The sequence below is a fragment of the Papaver somniferum genome, chromosome 1 (assembly GCF_003573695.1).
Source record: "Papaver somniferum cultivar HN1 chromosome 1, ASM357369v1, whole genome shotgun sequence".
NCBI lineage: Eukaryota > Viridiplantae > Streptophyta > Magnoliopsida > Ranunculales > Papaveraceae > Papaver > Papaver somniferum.
The window spans coordinates 27,946,414-27,961,807 of NC_039358.1; the positions used below are offsets into that span (position 1 = coordinate 27,946,414).

Consider the following 15,394-nt stretch of genomic DNA (forward strand, 5'->3'; position numbering starts at 1 on the left):
CGGGACCGTACAAAGTGTTTTCAACAGATGGATCATATTATCAGACATTTTTACATTTAGTTTTTGGAAAATCAAAACTGATATCCACAAGCAAACTGTTTTTCAAAATATAAAAAAAATTAAACACTTGATTTTATTGTTTTTTTCTTTTCTTTTTTTTTGCTAAAAGAATAATATACCCTTGAAAATACAAGCAGGGTAACTAGTAAGTAACTAAGCAACAGAGTTTTCAGAGGACTTCAAGCTTTCATTGCCATTCTTAATATGAAATCTCTGATACAGAGTGGCAAGTGATATAAGATAGCTGATACAAATGAAAGACGACCATAAGAGAACCATGCTGGTGGGTTCTTCTTCAGCACAGCAGCTACTGTGTTCTTTGCAAGTTCTTCTCCTGGGGTCGACTTAGGACCCTGTGACAAAGTGGTTCTTGAACGAATTGCATCCGCGAATGCTTTGTAAAATTTCCATTCAGGCAGCCGGTTATAACTTGTCTCAGAAGCATTTCCGAAATTTGATTTTATTGCTCCAGGAACCACAGTCGTCACACTGATCCCAAACACCCGCAGTTCGATTCTGTGAAAGAGCAATCAGTAAAAGTGATAAGCAAATACCGTTCAAATACGAGATTTATGAGGAAAACCAAAAGCTAATGCAAACCGAGGGTAGTGACAATCTGGTATTATGGTGGGACAAACAAACGAAAAGCTAGTTCATCGATGGATAGTCTATATCAAAAAAGATATTGAATAATTCGAAAGAAATAAGGGAATGTCTTCACTTGGGTGATGACCATTGACATCTTTAGAAGAAGAGGATGGCAATTACCTATTTTAAAACAATGCAATTCCTGGATTCCATTTTGGGAATCTTGGAAGCTGAGATGTTCTATCATAAGACTCGATCATACTTTGAAGGCGGAATAACGTTCTAACTGAAAATATGTGGATTTTAGCAAACAATGGTGGATTGATTTAATGGGCATTCGAGGGGAAGGTGAATCTTCTTGGCGAATTCATTCATTAGACTAAGGTATAGGCATACTTCTAGATAGAATCTACCATGTGAACTACCAATTGTTAGGGATGTTTTGGATCTTCAAATATATTCGTCCATGGTTTCAGTCTGACAGATTGGAAAACAAAAAATGACACATTCATTAACATCTCAACTACTCAAAATGAATAGATTCACAGCGTCAAAACTCAAAAGTGGGATTCTTCTTCCCCATTTATGGTGAATGCTGCAGAAGCCATAGTACTTCAATAACTCTGACGTGTTCTGTATAGCATCACTAACCTATATTGCTGCAAGTACTAAAGTAGTTGGTTGATACATACTAAATGTGAGAATGATAATACTAAAATTCCGTACACTGTAGTGCCATAATGATGTTGCAGTATTCTTATGTACTGAAATTTCCAAACCCAATTTCAATCAAAAGAATCGTAATAATTCTCTGAGATAAACTGATTAAATCCTAAAAAGGGTTTGTATTGAAATTCACGAACATACAATTATTGAAATTAAGATTTGGGAAATTCATGAGATTTGAACAAGGAAAAAGAGGGTTCATAGTTCATACCATAGACATTGGTGTTGAATGTATTTTCAATAGCAGAGAGTGGGATTCCAACAAGAGGACCAACACAGTGAATACCAGCGTTATTCACAAGAATATCAATTCTACTGAATTTCTCAATTGCAAAGTTTACAACTTTATTAATACTTTCTTCATCATCAACATCCAATTCTTGTAGAAAAAACTTACCTTGATCCTCGCCTTGAAGATCTCTCATGGAAGATAAAGACCTACTTGTTGCTATCACAATACAATTTTGATTAGCAAAAGCTCTTGCTAAACAGTTGCCAATTCCACCTTCACTGCATCCAGTTATTAGAACTACTGGTTGTTCTTTGCTGCTGATTGAAGCCCCCATTGAATCTTGATTAACAACAAATGGGTTATGGATTTTCTTCAGAGAAAAAGTGGGTATTGAAATTGAGTGATTAGAAATAAAATTCAGAAACTTAATTTAGGGTTTAATTGATTTACAAGATAAGGTATTGATAAATTATTGATAGAGGTTCTCACGTGGGTTAGTTAAATGCTTCCCAAATACGAAAAAGAAATCAAGAGGTATAACGGAGAAGAAAGCAATAAAAAGGTGCAGAGGTCTGGATTAAAACCCAACAATCGATTGGAAAATATAGAGAGAAAAATCAAAATTTTCTTTATAATTCTGAACAGGGAATATATTACCCGTGAAATCAAAATCGAGTAAAAAGATTAGCCTCGTCTCCCTTGAAACCAAAGATTTGAACTCCATCAATCTACAGAATATGAGAAAGAAGAAGTTTTTCTCGGCGGAGAGCAAACCTAGGTTTAGTTTTTTTCTTTTTATTTCCCGGAGTTCTGAGGAGAGAGAAAATTTGAATGAAAAAGAGAAAAATTTTGTGAAATTTGGTGAGGAGAGAGAAATTTGGAGCAATTTGGTGAGGTGGGTGGTGTTCACTTTTACGAGGGAGTTTTTGTGACCGTGACGTGGGGTCTCATATGCCTTAGGATTTTAAAGGTTTTGATTGAATTCATTTTTTTTAACTTGACTTGATTGGGGTATATTTAATGAGACAAAACCTAAATCATTTTGAAGTAAAAGAGAATACCTCTTAACCATATATTTTCAAAATGTTTAATTACCCTTTATTAATCAACACTAATAATGTGTTTAGGTTAATTAATTAGTTGAATTAAAATTCTCAAATTAGGTATTATTTGGATTGAACTCATGGATTATGTGTTATGATTTTTGAGGATTTTTTTTTTGAGATATTTTTTGTAATGTCAATGAAACCAAACTAGCCAAACACTTCTACAAATGGGATTGCAAAGCTGCTGAGTGATTTCATACTCAAAATTACAGAACGAATCAACATTCTCAATTCTGAAAGTATGAAAAGTCGGCAAGTTCGACAAAAAAATACCCTGCCGATTATAGGATTTTTGACGTACAGAGAAAGGTGTTTAGAAATGCATGATTAGTCGGCAAGGTATTAATTTCATAACCTGCCGACTAAAGTATAGTCGGCAAGGTATAAGGATGTATACCGTGACGACCCTGTAAATGCTAATTTCATAGATGAAAAGTCGTCACGATATTCAACCTAGGAAACTGGCGACTAGTATTAGTCAGCAAGGTCGACAAAAAATACCCTGCCGACGTTTGGAATCATATATAGTCGGCAGGATCGACAAAAAATACCCTACCGGCGTTGTGGAATCATGTATTAGTCGGCAGGATCGAGAAAAAATACCCTGCCAACTTTTGATAAAAATGTGGAATAAAGGGTTTGGGATTGGGTATGATTTTGTACCCAATCTCAAACTGAGTATGAGTAATACATACTCAGTTTGAGATTGGCACAAAATCATACCCAATCTCAAACCCCTATGTATTTTTTGTTTCATTTCCTTTTTCTTTTTGATTTGATCATGTAGAGTTTTAAATAGATTTTGAAAATTATTTTGCTAAGTTTTAGATTTTTCTTAGTTTTAGTCGGCAGGGTTTAAATTTGGATGAAAATAGTAAGGATAATTTGGTCTTTTAGCATCTTTTAGACACCAATTAACACAATACCTTGGATGGATTTAAAATGGGTATACCCCAATTAATCTGGATATACCTCAATCTCGCCATGTTTTTTAAGTTTTACCTTTTTCTTTTTCTTTTTCTTTTTAAGCATGAAATTCATTAAAATACTATAAGGCCATTACAAGAGTTTACAATAACATGACATTGAAGAAAAAGGCAAGTTTCAATTTCCAGATTAGAGTTACAGCTAGAGTAGATGTAGTAGATGGGATGGATCTGGATGAAGTTTTCGAGGGTCCATAGGCCTTCGACGAATGCTTTCCGTAAGAAAAGTTGTACGTTTGATGGATAACTAAGTCCATAAAAACTTGGTTGTTGGTGATCGGGGTTGATGCAATTGACCCGAGACTTGTCTACCTCCTTGATTTCGGGATTCGTTTATAACTTCGACCCGAGTCCTTAGTGGTGAATGGTCTAGACGAAGTGTCCAATCTCTGCGCTAGAAGTATCTAATGCTAAACAAACTAGAATTCCATTAAAAGATTACTGTGACTGAAACCAAAATACAAGCAAAGTTACACACTCTTCCTACTACCAATAAAGCTACTAAAAGATACTAAACTGAGGAAAAAAAAATACATACTTAATATAGAAATACAGTATCATCCAAGAGTGCACAACTTAAAGTTAACAATTTCAATTATCAAATACAAGAAGCATGCACGCGCGTTGCGCGTAGGTTACGCACACATCACACCCTCGCAACTTGATTTAAGAGGGTATTTCCATTCCCAAAATATACAATAACGCTTTATCCACCAGTTAGCAACGTCCATAAGCGTTACTATATCTCATTTATATAGGTCCCTAAAAATATTCGTTTGTTCACTAAGATTCTTCATAGAGTCCCCGTAATATTTATATATTGCACCGAAGTCCTTATCACATTGACGGCTTTCACCATTCAATAGTTCACACGAATTTTTTTTCTCCCAGATCTAACGGTTCAGTTTTACAATCAACATATTCAACAGTTATGTTTAATTCTAGTTTCAAATTGGTTAGCCGTTTTCAACTTAGCATTGCTCTCATTAAAGGGGGAGATATATTTTTTCCGTCGAATAAATTTTGTATCCGGTGTCTATGGATGTTAAGGTCTTCGAAGTAAATCCAGTGTAATTTTAGTTCCCTCCAATATCTTAATTCTGTATCCGGTGTCTATGGATGTTAAGGTCTTCGAAGTAAATCCAGTGTAATTTTAGTTCCCTCCAATATCTTAGAATTTTTAGGTATGTTCTGTATTCTTTGTAGAATTTGAAGTTTCGATTTTGTTTCTTAGTTTTCCAGAAAAAAAATTAATTTTCTCTTAGTTTTTGAAAACATAAGAAAAACAAATCAACATAAATCTTATATATATGTCAAAAGGATCTCATAGTGCATGATTAACTAACATCTCAAACAGAAAATAAAATAAAATAAACAATATTTTAATCCAAATGTCTAGGAATAAATCCTTCAAAAATAGTATGAATTCTAAAAAAAGAGTTCACAGCATAGATGTTTTAATGCCTATTAAACTCCATCGCATGACCCAAAATTTTGTGAAATATCTGAAACATGTTATGGTAATATACAACTTATCTCATGACCTAAAATGTACCTTGAAAACCAAGATTTTTCTGTGTGACAAAATTTGTTATGTAACTCATAAATCCATAATAACTTTCATGACCCAAACTTACCTTGTGATTTCACATTTTGTTATGTATCTCAAAATATGTATTGTGACTCCAAAGCTGCCTTTTACATCTAAAATTTTCCTCGCAACTCAATTTTCGGACCATTCCCAAAGTTAGTCACTATGACATAAATTTGTGTTACTCATTAGAAAGACGATTCGTGACCAAAGATCTAACCGTTAATAGAAAGTTTTACCATGGAACCTAGAATTTTTATGTATCTCAAATTCTTCCTTGTAATCCAAATGTTCCATTGACCTACAACCTACCCAGTAACTAAGAATGTCCTCCATGTAAATTTACAATAGCAGTGAACATATTATTGAAATCAAGATTTGGGCGATTCATGAGATATTCGCTAATTGAAAGAACAAGGAAAAAGAAGGTTCATAGGTCATGCCATAGACATTGGTGTTGAAGGTATTTTAAATAGCAGAGAGTGGAATTTCAACAAGAGGACTACCACAATGAATACCAACATTATTCACAAGAATTTTACCAAATTTCTCAACTGCAAAGTTCACAACTTTCTAGACAACATCTAATTCGTAGCACAAAAACCTATCTTGATCCTCCCCTTGAAGATCCCTCATGGAAGATAAAGACCTATTTGTTGCTATCACAATATATTCTGATTTACAAAAGCTCTTGCTTAACGATTGCCAATTCCACCTCCATCGCATCCAATTATTAGAACTATTGGTTGTTAATTGCTACTAATTAAAACTCCCATTGAATCTTGGTTAACAAAAATGGGTTATGGATTTTCTTTAGAAGAAGAAGTAGGTATTGAAACCTGAGTGACTAAAAATAAAATTCAAAAACTTTATAACTTTTTTTTTAATATATAAATTATTAATTTATAAACAATCATTGATACATGGTTTCAGGTGGGTTGGTTAAATGCTTCCCAGGGAAAAAAAATATGTGGCTTGCTTCAAACTTTGCTAGAACGGATAAGTATACATCAAAAATTAACTTTACCATATTTTACTGAGAAATTAAATTCATTTTGGTGGTTTGCCTTATCAAGAATGCACAATTTAAGGTTAATAATTTCGAATATCAAGAGAAAAATTTTCATCGAGTAACTTGAGTATGCGGTATATCTGAATGTTACGATCTTTAATATAAATCTAGTGTAATTTCAGTTACCTCCAATGTCTAAGAATATTTAGGTATGCTCGGTATTCTTTGTAGAATTTGAATTTTGAATTTTGTTTTTTAGTTTTCCGGATAAAGAAATCATTTGGTCTTTGTTTTGAAAACATAAACAAGATAAATCAACAACAATCTTATATATGTCAGAGGAACTTCTATCGCATGATTAACTAACATCCCAAATAGAAAACAAACAAAGATAAAAGTGAACTATATTTTAATCCAAATGCCTAAGAACATGTCCTTCGTATGGATTCTAAAAAAAAAAGAGTTCACAACATAGACATTTTAAAGCCCAATCAAAGTCTATCGCATGACCCGAAATTTGGTGCATTATCTGAAACATGTTATGGTAATATTGATGTTATCTCAAAATTGTTGTAGTAAAAAGTTCGTTGAGGCTTGTGAAAGCAAAAGATTCTAGAATTAATAAAACTTAAAAATAAAGAAAACTTAACTCAAAATTTGATTTCAAGATATCAGGAATAACTAAGACACTGATTCCACTATTACACATGAATAAATTATGGTAATAATCCAAAACTTTAATTATCTTTTAAGTCCCCTATTTCTTAATTCACATATAATCAGGCAAATTCTCAAATATTAATTGTATCCCCTAAGCATAAATTATCTAATAAAGAGTATATTTTGTCTAATTGAATTACAACTAATGAAGAAAATTATGCAAACAATTAAAAACTCTGCAAAAGCAGTGATTGAGTGAATTATAAATTATAAACTAGAGAAAATAACATAGTTACCAATTATTCATTCATAAATAGCTTTCTCATTGCCTTGGTTGTGAGAGAATTAGCTCATCATCATGTTGGAAACACGCTCAAAAATCATTATTATTGCTCAAAGGGTGTTTACAAAGATGAAAGGGAGAGAATGATGAAAATCGGGTGTTTGCAACGTTTATAATTGTTGCAATCACTGTTATAGAGAACGATATAGATGAACTGTTGTTGTTACTGTAACCCTGCGACCCTCATCTGATTGTCGTTGTCACTGTAGCATGAACGACAGTCTCTGATGGTCCTTTGTTCTTCGTGTTCTTCACAGCAGCAGCAGAAATGGTGGTCTTCTGCAACTTGATTTTTTCAGCTCTGTGATGTTCTGTCTCTCTAACGAATTGCACTTAAAATTGCACATTTAAGACGTGATCCACTTTTCACTCAATAACGAACTCAAGTACAAACCTCAAACCGAAACAAAAACTTGATTTAGAACTAAACATGACAATCTAGGGTAATTTAATCAGTATTTTATCAATGAGGAAGAAGAATCCATGGATTATTTTATATGATATTCTTTATAGGATTTTTACCAACTTTTCGGTAGAATCCAAACGTCAATGGATTTGAAGCTAATACTTTGACGATATGTTCCTCTTATTAAACTCTATAAAAATGACTATAATTCGATATATCAAACCTCAACGTCTACTAATTTTGATTTGGACCGTTATTAAAACTGGACGTGACAAAACCAATTGAAAAAACTTGACGACAGTCTTTCCTTGTAATAAAGGAGAGACTAGACCTCGCCAAAATTGATTTTCCAGACATTTCCAAAATTGATTTTGTGGGACACATTGTCGTGTATTCAATTTATGGTTAATTGATTCATTCAATTTAGGGTTAATTGATTCGCAAAATAAGAATATACTAAGCAAGCATATTGTCCATTTATAAAATAAATGACACAAGATTTCTTTATTATCAAAAAAAAAAATTTGGTAGTCGTCTCCCGTGGATTTCAGGGCTGCCTAGATATCTTTGGTAATCTACAAACAATCGATCTTCTTGGAGAAGTTTTAAAACCAATTGTTGAGTAATAGACCTGATTTGTGAAGTTGGATCATCATAGTAAAGAAAACATGATTTCGAAAACAGTAGTTCGTGCCATAAATTTAGTTTTTAACCTACGTCTTGTGGTATTTCTTGGATTTTCTTATTTACAAAGATTTAAACTAGACCATGTTAAGTGGTTACATATGTTTTTTGTCGTAATAACTATCGAGTTGATCACACTTAATTACTTTACAAGTCCTAATTTTATTTTACATCACCGGAATATTAAAATACAGAATTTGGTTACAAAATAGTCTCTGATATTACCGTAAGGTAGATTAGTACGGTAACGACCCCATTTTTTTTAGATTGAAAGAGAGATATTATTAAGTTAAAGAATGTACAAACATAGCTACCAGAACTGAAAGAAGAAAGTAAAAACAAAAAGTTACATAAAAAGATTGTCCCAATTTTGGACAGAAAAGGAGTAGTTCAAATGTGCTTGAAATCCAAAAGAAGAAGCCCAGGCAATCACCAAAGACTTAGCTTCATTACCCAAGTATGAATCTGTTTTGAATGTATGTTCTTCTTGAAAGGTTCTAGTATTTCTTTCCTTCCATAAGACCCAAACAACTGCGGATGGAATGAGAGACCGATAGTGTTTACCTGTGGCTGAAAAATTGATTAAAGTCCCAGCAATGAGCAAGGTCATAAAGGTTTCTAGGAAAAAACCATGCCCAATTTTTAGGTGTTAGAAGTGACTATATCCTGCTAGTCACTCTATAGTATAAAAAAATATGATCTGCAATCTCAAAAGCATCTCCACATAGGGTACATCCATCTTAATGAGTGATACCTTTTCTAGCTAGAACATCAATAGTGTTCAACCTTCCATGAACTGCACACCAGATGAGGAAGTTAACTTTTGGCGGAATGTTCTTCTATCAAATAAATTGATGTGGGAAGTTATTGACTCCATCAACAAAATTAAGTTTAGCATAGAGAGACTTAATACTGAAAACACCGTCGGAGTTCAAGGACCATCGTCTTGTATCCGGTTGTTGATGGTGGTTTTTAGTTTAGGGGTAAAATCGTAAAACCGTACATCTGACATGACGTCACTATGACCACCAGCGCATTTATTGAATCAATCAGCATGCCTAGTTAAGAATTACCAGGGTACCTTTTTTTTTATATATACATGTGTCATGTTCCACGGCAGAACCCTTAGTATTGACTCACATATCTTCGTATATACCAAACCCTAATTCTCGCACCACCGTGCCAATAGCAAACCATGCCAGCCACTTCTCCGCGCCATGCATGCCAGCCGCACCACCATTCCAATGGCAAACCATGCCAGCCACGTCTCCACGCCAAGGCATGCCAACCATGCTAGCCGCACCACCGTGCCAATGGCAAACCATGCCAGCCACATCTCTGCGCCAAGGCATACCAACCATGCCAGCCGCACCACCGTGCCATTGGCAAACTATGCCATCCACGTCTGCGCGCCAAGGCATGCCAACCATGCCAGCCGCACCACCGTGCCAATAAAAAACCATGCCAGCCACGTCTCCGCGCCGAGGCATGCCAACCATGCCAGTCGCACCACCGTGCCAATGGAAAACCATGCCAGCCACGTCTCCGCGCCAAGGCATGCCAACCATGCCAGCCGCGCCACCGTGCCAGTGGAAAACCATGCCATCCACGTCTCCGCGCCAAGGCATGCCAGTCGCGCCTGTGTGGGTAAAATACCCGACGTCCACGTGTCGACATCCCAAGGATGAATATATGATGATATGATGAGGTTGGAGCACCAAATCATTCGATGAGAGAAGGATTTGTCTCAGTCGAGGCAACTGCACAAGCGCCACATGAATGACGCGTGTATGTAAAGGTCTAATCTGCTCAGACGGTCAAGTCTAAAAAGCAAGACCTCATTTAATGAAGGATAAGAATATGACTTGGGTAGTTGGGCATCATGATGGAATACTCGGACGATCTACACTACGACCCAGAGGCGATGGAGCACGAGGTTCTCCACAGAAGAGCAACACGATCCAAGGGAGATCAAGACAACTCGGAGGGAGGACCAAGTATGCCATCGCGAGGGACGGTATAGAATGAGTCCGAGAGAGCTAGGAAGACGGATGACAGCTCACCCAGCTCGGACGATCAAGCGACTACGAGTTTATTCTTTCTATAAATACCAGTCCGTGTACCAGGAGGTGGACAATTTATGTAATCTTAGATGGTTTTTCTACAGAAAATTCCTGAGAGAGACTTAGATAGAGAGAAAGTGAGAAATCTAGAAGATATCTGTAACACTTTCAAGGTTAAGACCTTATAATCAATAAGAAAACATCTTCTTCTCCGTGGACGTAGGTCTTCATGGCCGAACCACGTTATATGCTTGTGTTAATCTTTACATTTCATGATATTTGCATCTTGTTCATGATGAATCTTGTATGTTTAAGTAGTTTTTAGTCTTTAATCTTACTTGGGTGTAGTAGTCAGAAAATATGCAACTACATTTTGGCGCTAGAAACAGGGAGGTATGAAGATTAATCTACCTCCCTAACAACAACTCTATGTTTCTTTCATAATCTCTGTAAGAGAAGTGTTTTCACACTACAAAGTAGATTTCTGTTGAGGTGAATGAGTAAAGCTCGGACATAAAAATGATCTTCACGATCTAAGAAGTCTAGGAGAACCTCAAGATCAACAGATCTACGTTTTTCACTAATTTTATTTAAGATTTCTTGTTATTTTCAAGATTTTCAAAGTTTTACTCAAGTAGCTCAGGAGAGTTGCAGGTCGGAGTAAACATGGAGTCCTAAATGCTTCGGTGCTCAATCGATCTCCTCCATGAAAGAGATGGGAAGAGATGCTAGTCAGTAGACTACATAAGGAAGCAATCACCTTATGAGAGTTGAAAAAGACAAACTTTTCTTGATGTTCATCATCAAACTCGCCATAATCTCGGAATCTACTTCTTAAGAATTTGAATTTAAGTCAAGGGGAGGAATTAATGAGTATATAATCAGTCATCAAACTAAAATTTTTGTTTGAAGTCATAAGTTAAAAGATGATCAGATATATTTCCTAGAATGGGAAAACGTACTCAATCGTCATAATTAGATTCTTTCCCTATAGGGGTATGGCGTGTTGAGGGAGATATTTCCTCGAAAAAAGAGGACTGGAAAAACACCTTTATTCCATCATCAACACCTCATGCAAACAGGGATGTTTTGACATTTTAACATGTCTCCAAAATCTACTGCAAAGTCTTCCTGTACTAAATTGTCAAGTCTGAACTATGACTTAGTAATTGCATGTGACCTGTAAATATAAGGTCCCACTTTTCTAAAAGAAAAGACAAATTAAGTATTATTGCATATGATGCAGGGAAGGTAATGGTGACGCGACGATCTACTCGTGAGAGCCAAGGAGAAAATGGTGGAGCCCAAACAGAAGGACTCGACGATATGGAGCCAGTCGAGCCTTTGATCCCAGGCGAGGGACAACCCGATGACCAATATCGGGAAGAACTAACTGATAATTCTAGCTCCGAAGGCGAGGGAAACCCCTTCGAGAAACGTGACGATATTCGTCTTACTCAGCCAGGAAGGTTGAGCTGCTTGCCGAGACAAACAGCAAACGGTGAGGCCAAGAAGGACAACCCTTCGGACCTCGCCGATGCTAATGCTGCAATTGCAGCCATCCTGAAAACCCAAGGGGTACAGAATAAGAGAATGATGAACTTAGAAATGCGCAATAGAAAACTTTAACGGAGAAACCACATGCTAAAACGCCAAGTAACAAAGAAGGTACCACTCACCACTTACTTGGCTAAAACGCCAAGTAACAAAGGTGGTGGTGCTCTCAATGAAAGCACCACCACCATTGAAGAAATCCCGGAGGAGGAAAACCCTTTCGATCATTTGCAAGACGACGAACGAATTAACATCCCTGATACCTCGAGCGAGGAAACAACGGATTGATTTCCTAAGGGAAATAGAGGTGTGCCTGACCACGAGGTTATCCTATCCGAAGGGTCATCAAATGTTGATACCAAACACAGACGAAACAAGAACCGAATCGACGAAGTAAATATTGACTACGAGACCGAGAATCTCGCAGCCACAAACCCAAAGCAAGGGGAGAACTCGAGGTCAACTCGCTCTAAGATTGTGTCATACATTGAACAATCGGACGAGGACTCAGGGAGATCAAGGCATCGCCCCCATGAACCATATTTCTTGCCCGAGAGAGCTCTGGGAAGGAGCAAGAAGGCCGAAACTAGCGAGATGAGGACGAACTCCAAGCCCGATTCAACCGACTTGAGGCAATGTATAGAGAAGCTACAGGGAAGCAGGAGAACAAGAAGTTGTCAGTGGAAGCAGGACAATCTCCCTTATCTGAAAATATATTAAGATTACCCTTCCCAAGAAAATGCTCCTCACCGGTGTACACACCCCCGTTCACAGGAACAAGAGATGCAACCGAGCACCTTAGAACTTATCGTATGACACTGACCTATGGGGCACCCATATATCGTATGGAGATCTTCCCCGAGGCACGGTACTTATACTGTAACACCATATCACACTCGGTGATAGTCACCCCCGTCCGAGAAGGAAATATCACTGGATGACTTCACAAACGAAATTTCAACGTCGATGAAGTCTTCAGTGCATCCAGAGAACCCGAATTGGAGGAATGGATGAAACTTCCCATTACCTTTGCATCCTCAGAAGCACCATAAGGAGGACAAAACCATAGCGACCCACTAGTGGTTATGATGGCCATCACACTCCCTGAGCCCGAGGGCGAGGAGACAAAAACCAAGGCACTCCCATGGGCGATGTCCAGAATTTTGATCGATGGTGGCAGTTCAGTGGAGATCTTATTCTATGAAACATTTAAACAAATGGGTCTCACAAACGAATGTCTCGTCCCCTCCACTTACAACATATTTGGCTTCAACGGGTCATCAACCCGCCCAAAAGGTGAAATAACGCTAGAAGTTCGGGTGGGAAAGATCCTCACCCTAACCACCTTCTACGTGGTAGATGTACTATCACCTTACACAGCCATTGTGGGACGATCCTGGGTCCACGGAATCAAAGGAGTGGCCTCGACCTACCATCAAAGGCTAATGTTTCCTACACCTAGAGGAGTGGCAGAAATCATTGGAGATATTACTGAAGCAAAATGCTGCTACAAGACAGAAGTTCAATACAGAGAGAACAAAGCCAGAGGAAAAAAGAAACGAGCTAAGAATGCCAAAAATCAGGCCGAAAGCGATGCTTATATAGCCATAAAGAATGAGGCGAGACGATCAGGCAACGAACTCGCAATGGAAAATAGTGTCCCATCGGACTCACCCATGGGACCCATACAAACCTCTCCGATATAGGAGAATTAAAATCAAATTTCTCGGCCTCGGAGCCAACCAAGGAAGTCAACATCAGAACATCTGAAAACCCGGGTATGGTAAAAATAGGGACACTCCTTAGCAAAGAAGAAGAAGATAAACTAATACAAGTTCTAAGGGAATATTCCGATTTCTTTGCGTGGCATATGGAAGATATGCCAGGAATAGACCCTGAAGTGTGATGTCATCATCTGAAAATTGACCCAAAGCACAAGCCCATTCGGCAAAAAATGAGATGAGTGGCACAAGAATACCATGAAGCCATCTAGAAAGAGCTAAAGAAAATGGAAGTTTCAGGGGTGATAAGAGAAGTCCATTACCCAACATGGATTTCTAACATGGTGATCGTGCCAAAGAAAAACGGAGGAGTAAGGATCTGTATCGACTTTAGCGACCTTAATAAAGCTTACCCCAAGGACAGCTTCCCACTCCCTAACATACACCAGCTTGTAGAAGCAACCTCAGGATACAGATTATTATCTCTGATGGACGGATACTCTGGTTATTACCAGATCCCCCTCGCCGAGGAAGATCAAGAACATACCGCTTTCTTCATCCCTCGTGGCCTATACTGCTATACCAAGATGTCATTTGGGTTAAAAAATGCAGGGGCACCTACCAAAGAATGGTGGAAAGATGTTTGACGGTTGGATACACAAAACCTAGAGGTATACGTAGACGACATGCTTGTTAAGAGAAAACTCCCACAAGATCATGCACATGATCTCAGGGAAATTTTCGAACAAATGAGAAAATTTAACATGAAGATCAATCCCGCAAAATGTGCCTTCAGAGTAACCTCAGGCAAATTCTTGGGTTATCTGGTCCCCAAACGAGGAATCGAGGTTGACCCCGAGAAGGTACGGGCCATATTGGAAATGCCTTCCCCAGCCACGGTCAAGGATGTGCAAAGACTGAATGGTCGGCTGGCAGCCTTGGGCAGATTTATCGCCCGATCTTCTGACAAATGCAGAGACTTCTTCAACACCTTAAAGAAGGGTGAAAAGTTTTCTTGGACTAGTGCTTGTGAGTAAGCCTTTCAAAAAATCAAGGAACATCTGGCAACCTTGCCAATCCTTCAAAAGCCTAACCTAGTTGAAAACCTCTACATCTACCTATCATCAACCAATACTTCGATTAGTTCAGTACTCACTCACATAGATGCAGACGCGGAACAACCAATATATTTCATCAGCAAAACTTTGACGTCAGCTGAGAAAAACTATTCAAGGATCGATAAGATAGTGTTATCTCTGGTTTATGCAACACAAAATCTACGTACTTATTTTCATGCGCACACTGTAATAGTCATCACTAAAGCCCCCATAGAGTTCGTGTTAGACCATGCCGACAGAGCAGGTAGAATCTCCAAATTGGGGGCCCAAATCAAACGATTCGGTGTTAAATACCAAGCCCAAACAGCAATCAAGACCCAGGTGGTCGCAGATTTCTTAGAGGATTTCCAGATGGACGATACTGATAAGATTGAAGAAATCCCGGGGATGCAAGACGAGTTAGAGGATCCTCCCGAACTACTTCGCTCTAAGGACCCCAACCGATGGGTGGTCTTCGTCAATGGGTCGTGTAACTCGGAAGGATCATGTATCAGAATGGTTTTTTATAACCCCCACCGGCCGAAGGATCGTCTATAGCTTAAGG

General features: G+C 37.7%; 1 protein-coding gene across 1 annotated transcript; it reads right to left on the reverse strand.

Annotated features, from left to right (window-relative positions):
• Positions 1-15: 15 nt before the first annotated feature.
• On the reverse strand, positions 16-2,432 carry LOC113281792 (NADPH-dependent 1-acyldihydroxyacetone phosphate reductase-like). The gene is made up of 2 exons (XM_026530647.1): positions 1,586-2,432; positions 16-576 (listed from the first exon to the last, which is right to left on the reverse strand). Exons 1-2 carry the CDS (start codon positions 1,938-1,940, stop codon positions 545-547), a joined length of 387 nt encoding a protein of 128 aa, XP_026386432.1. The 5' UTR covers positions 1,941-2,432; the 3' UTR covers positions 16-544.
• Between the last annotated feature and the right edge of the window lie 12,962 nt (positions 2,433-15,394).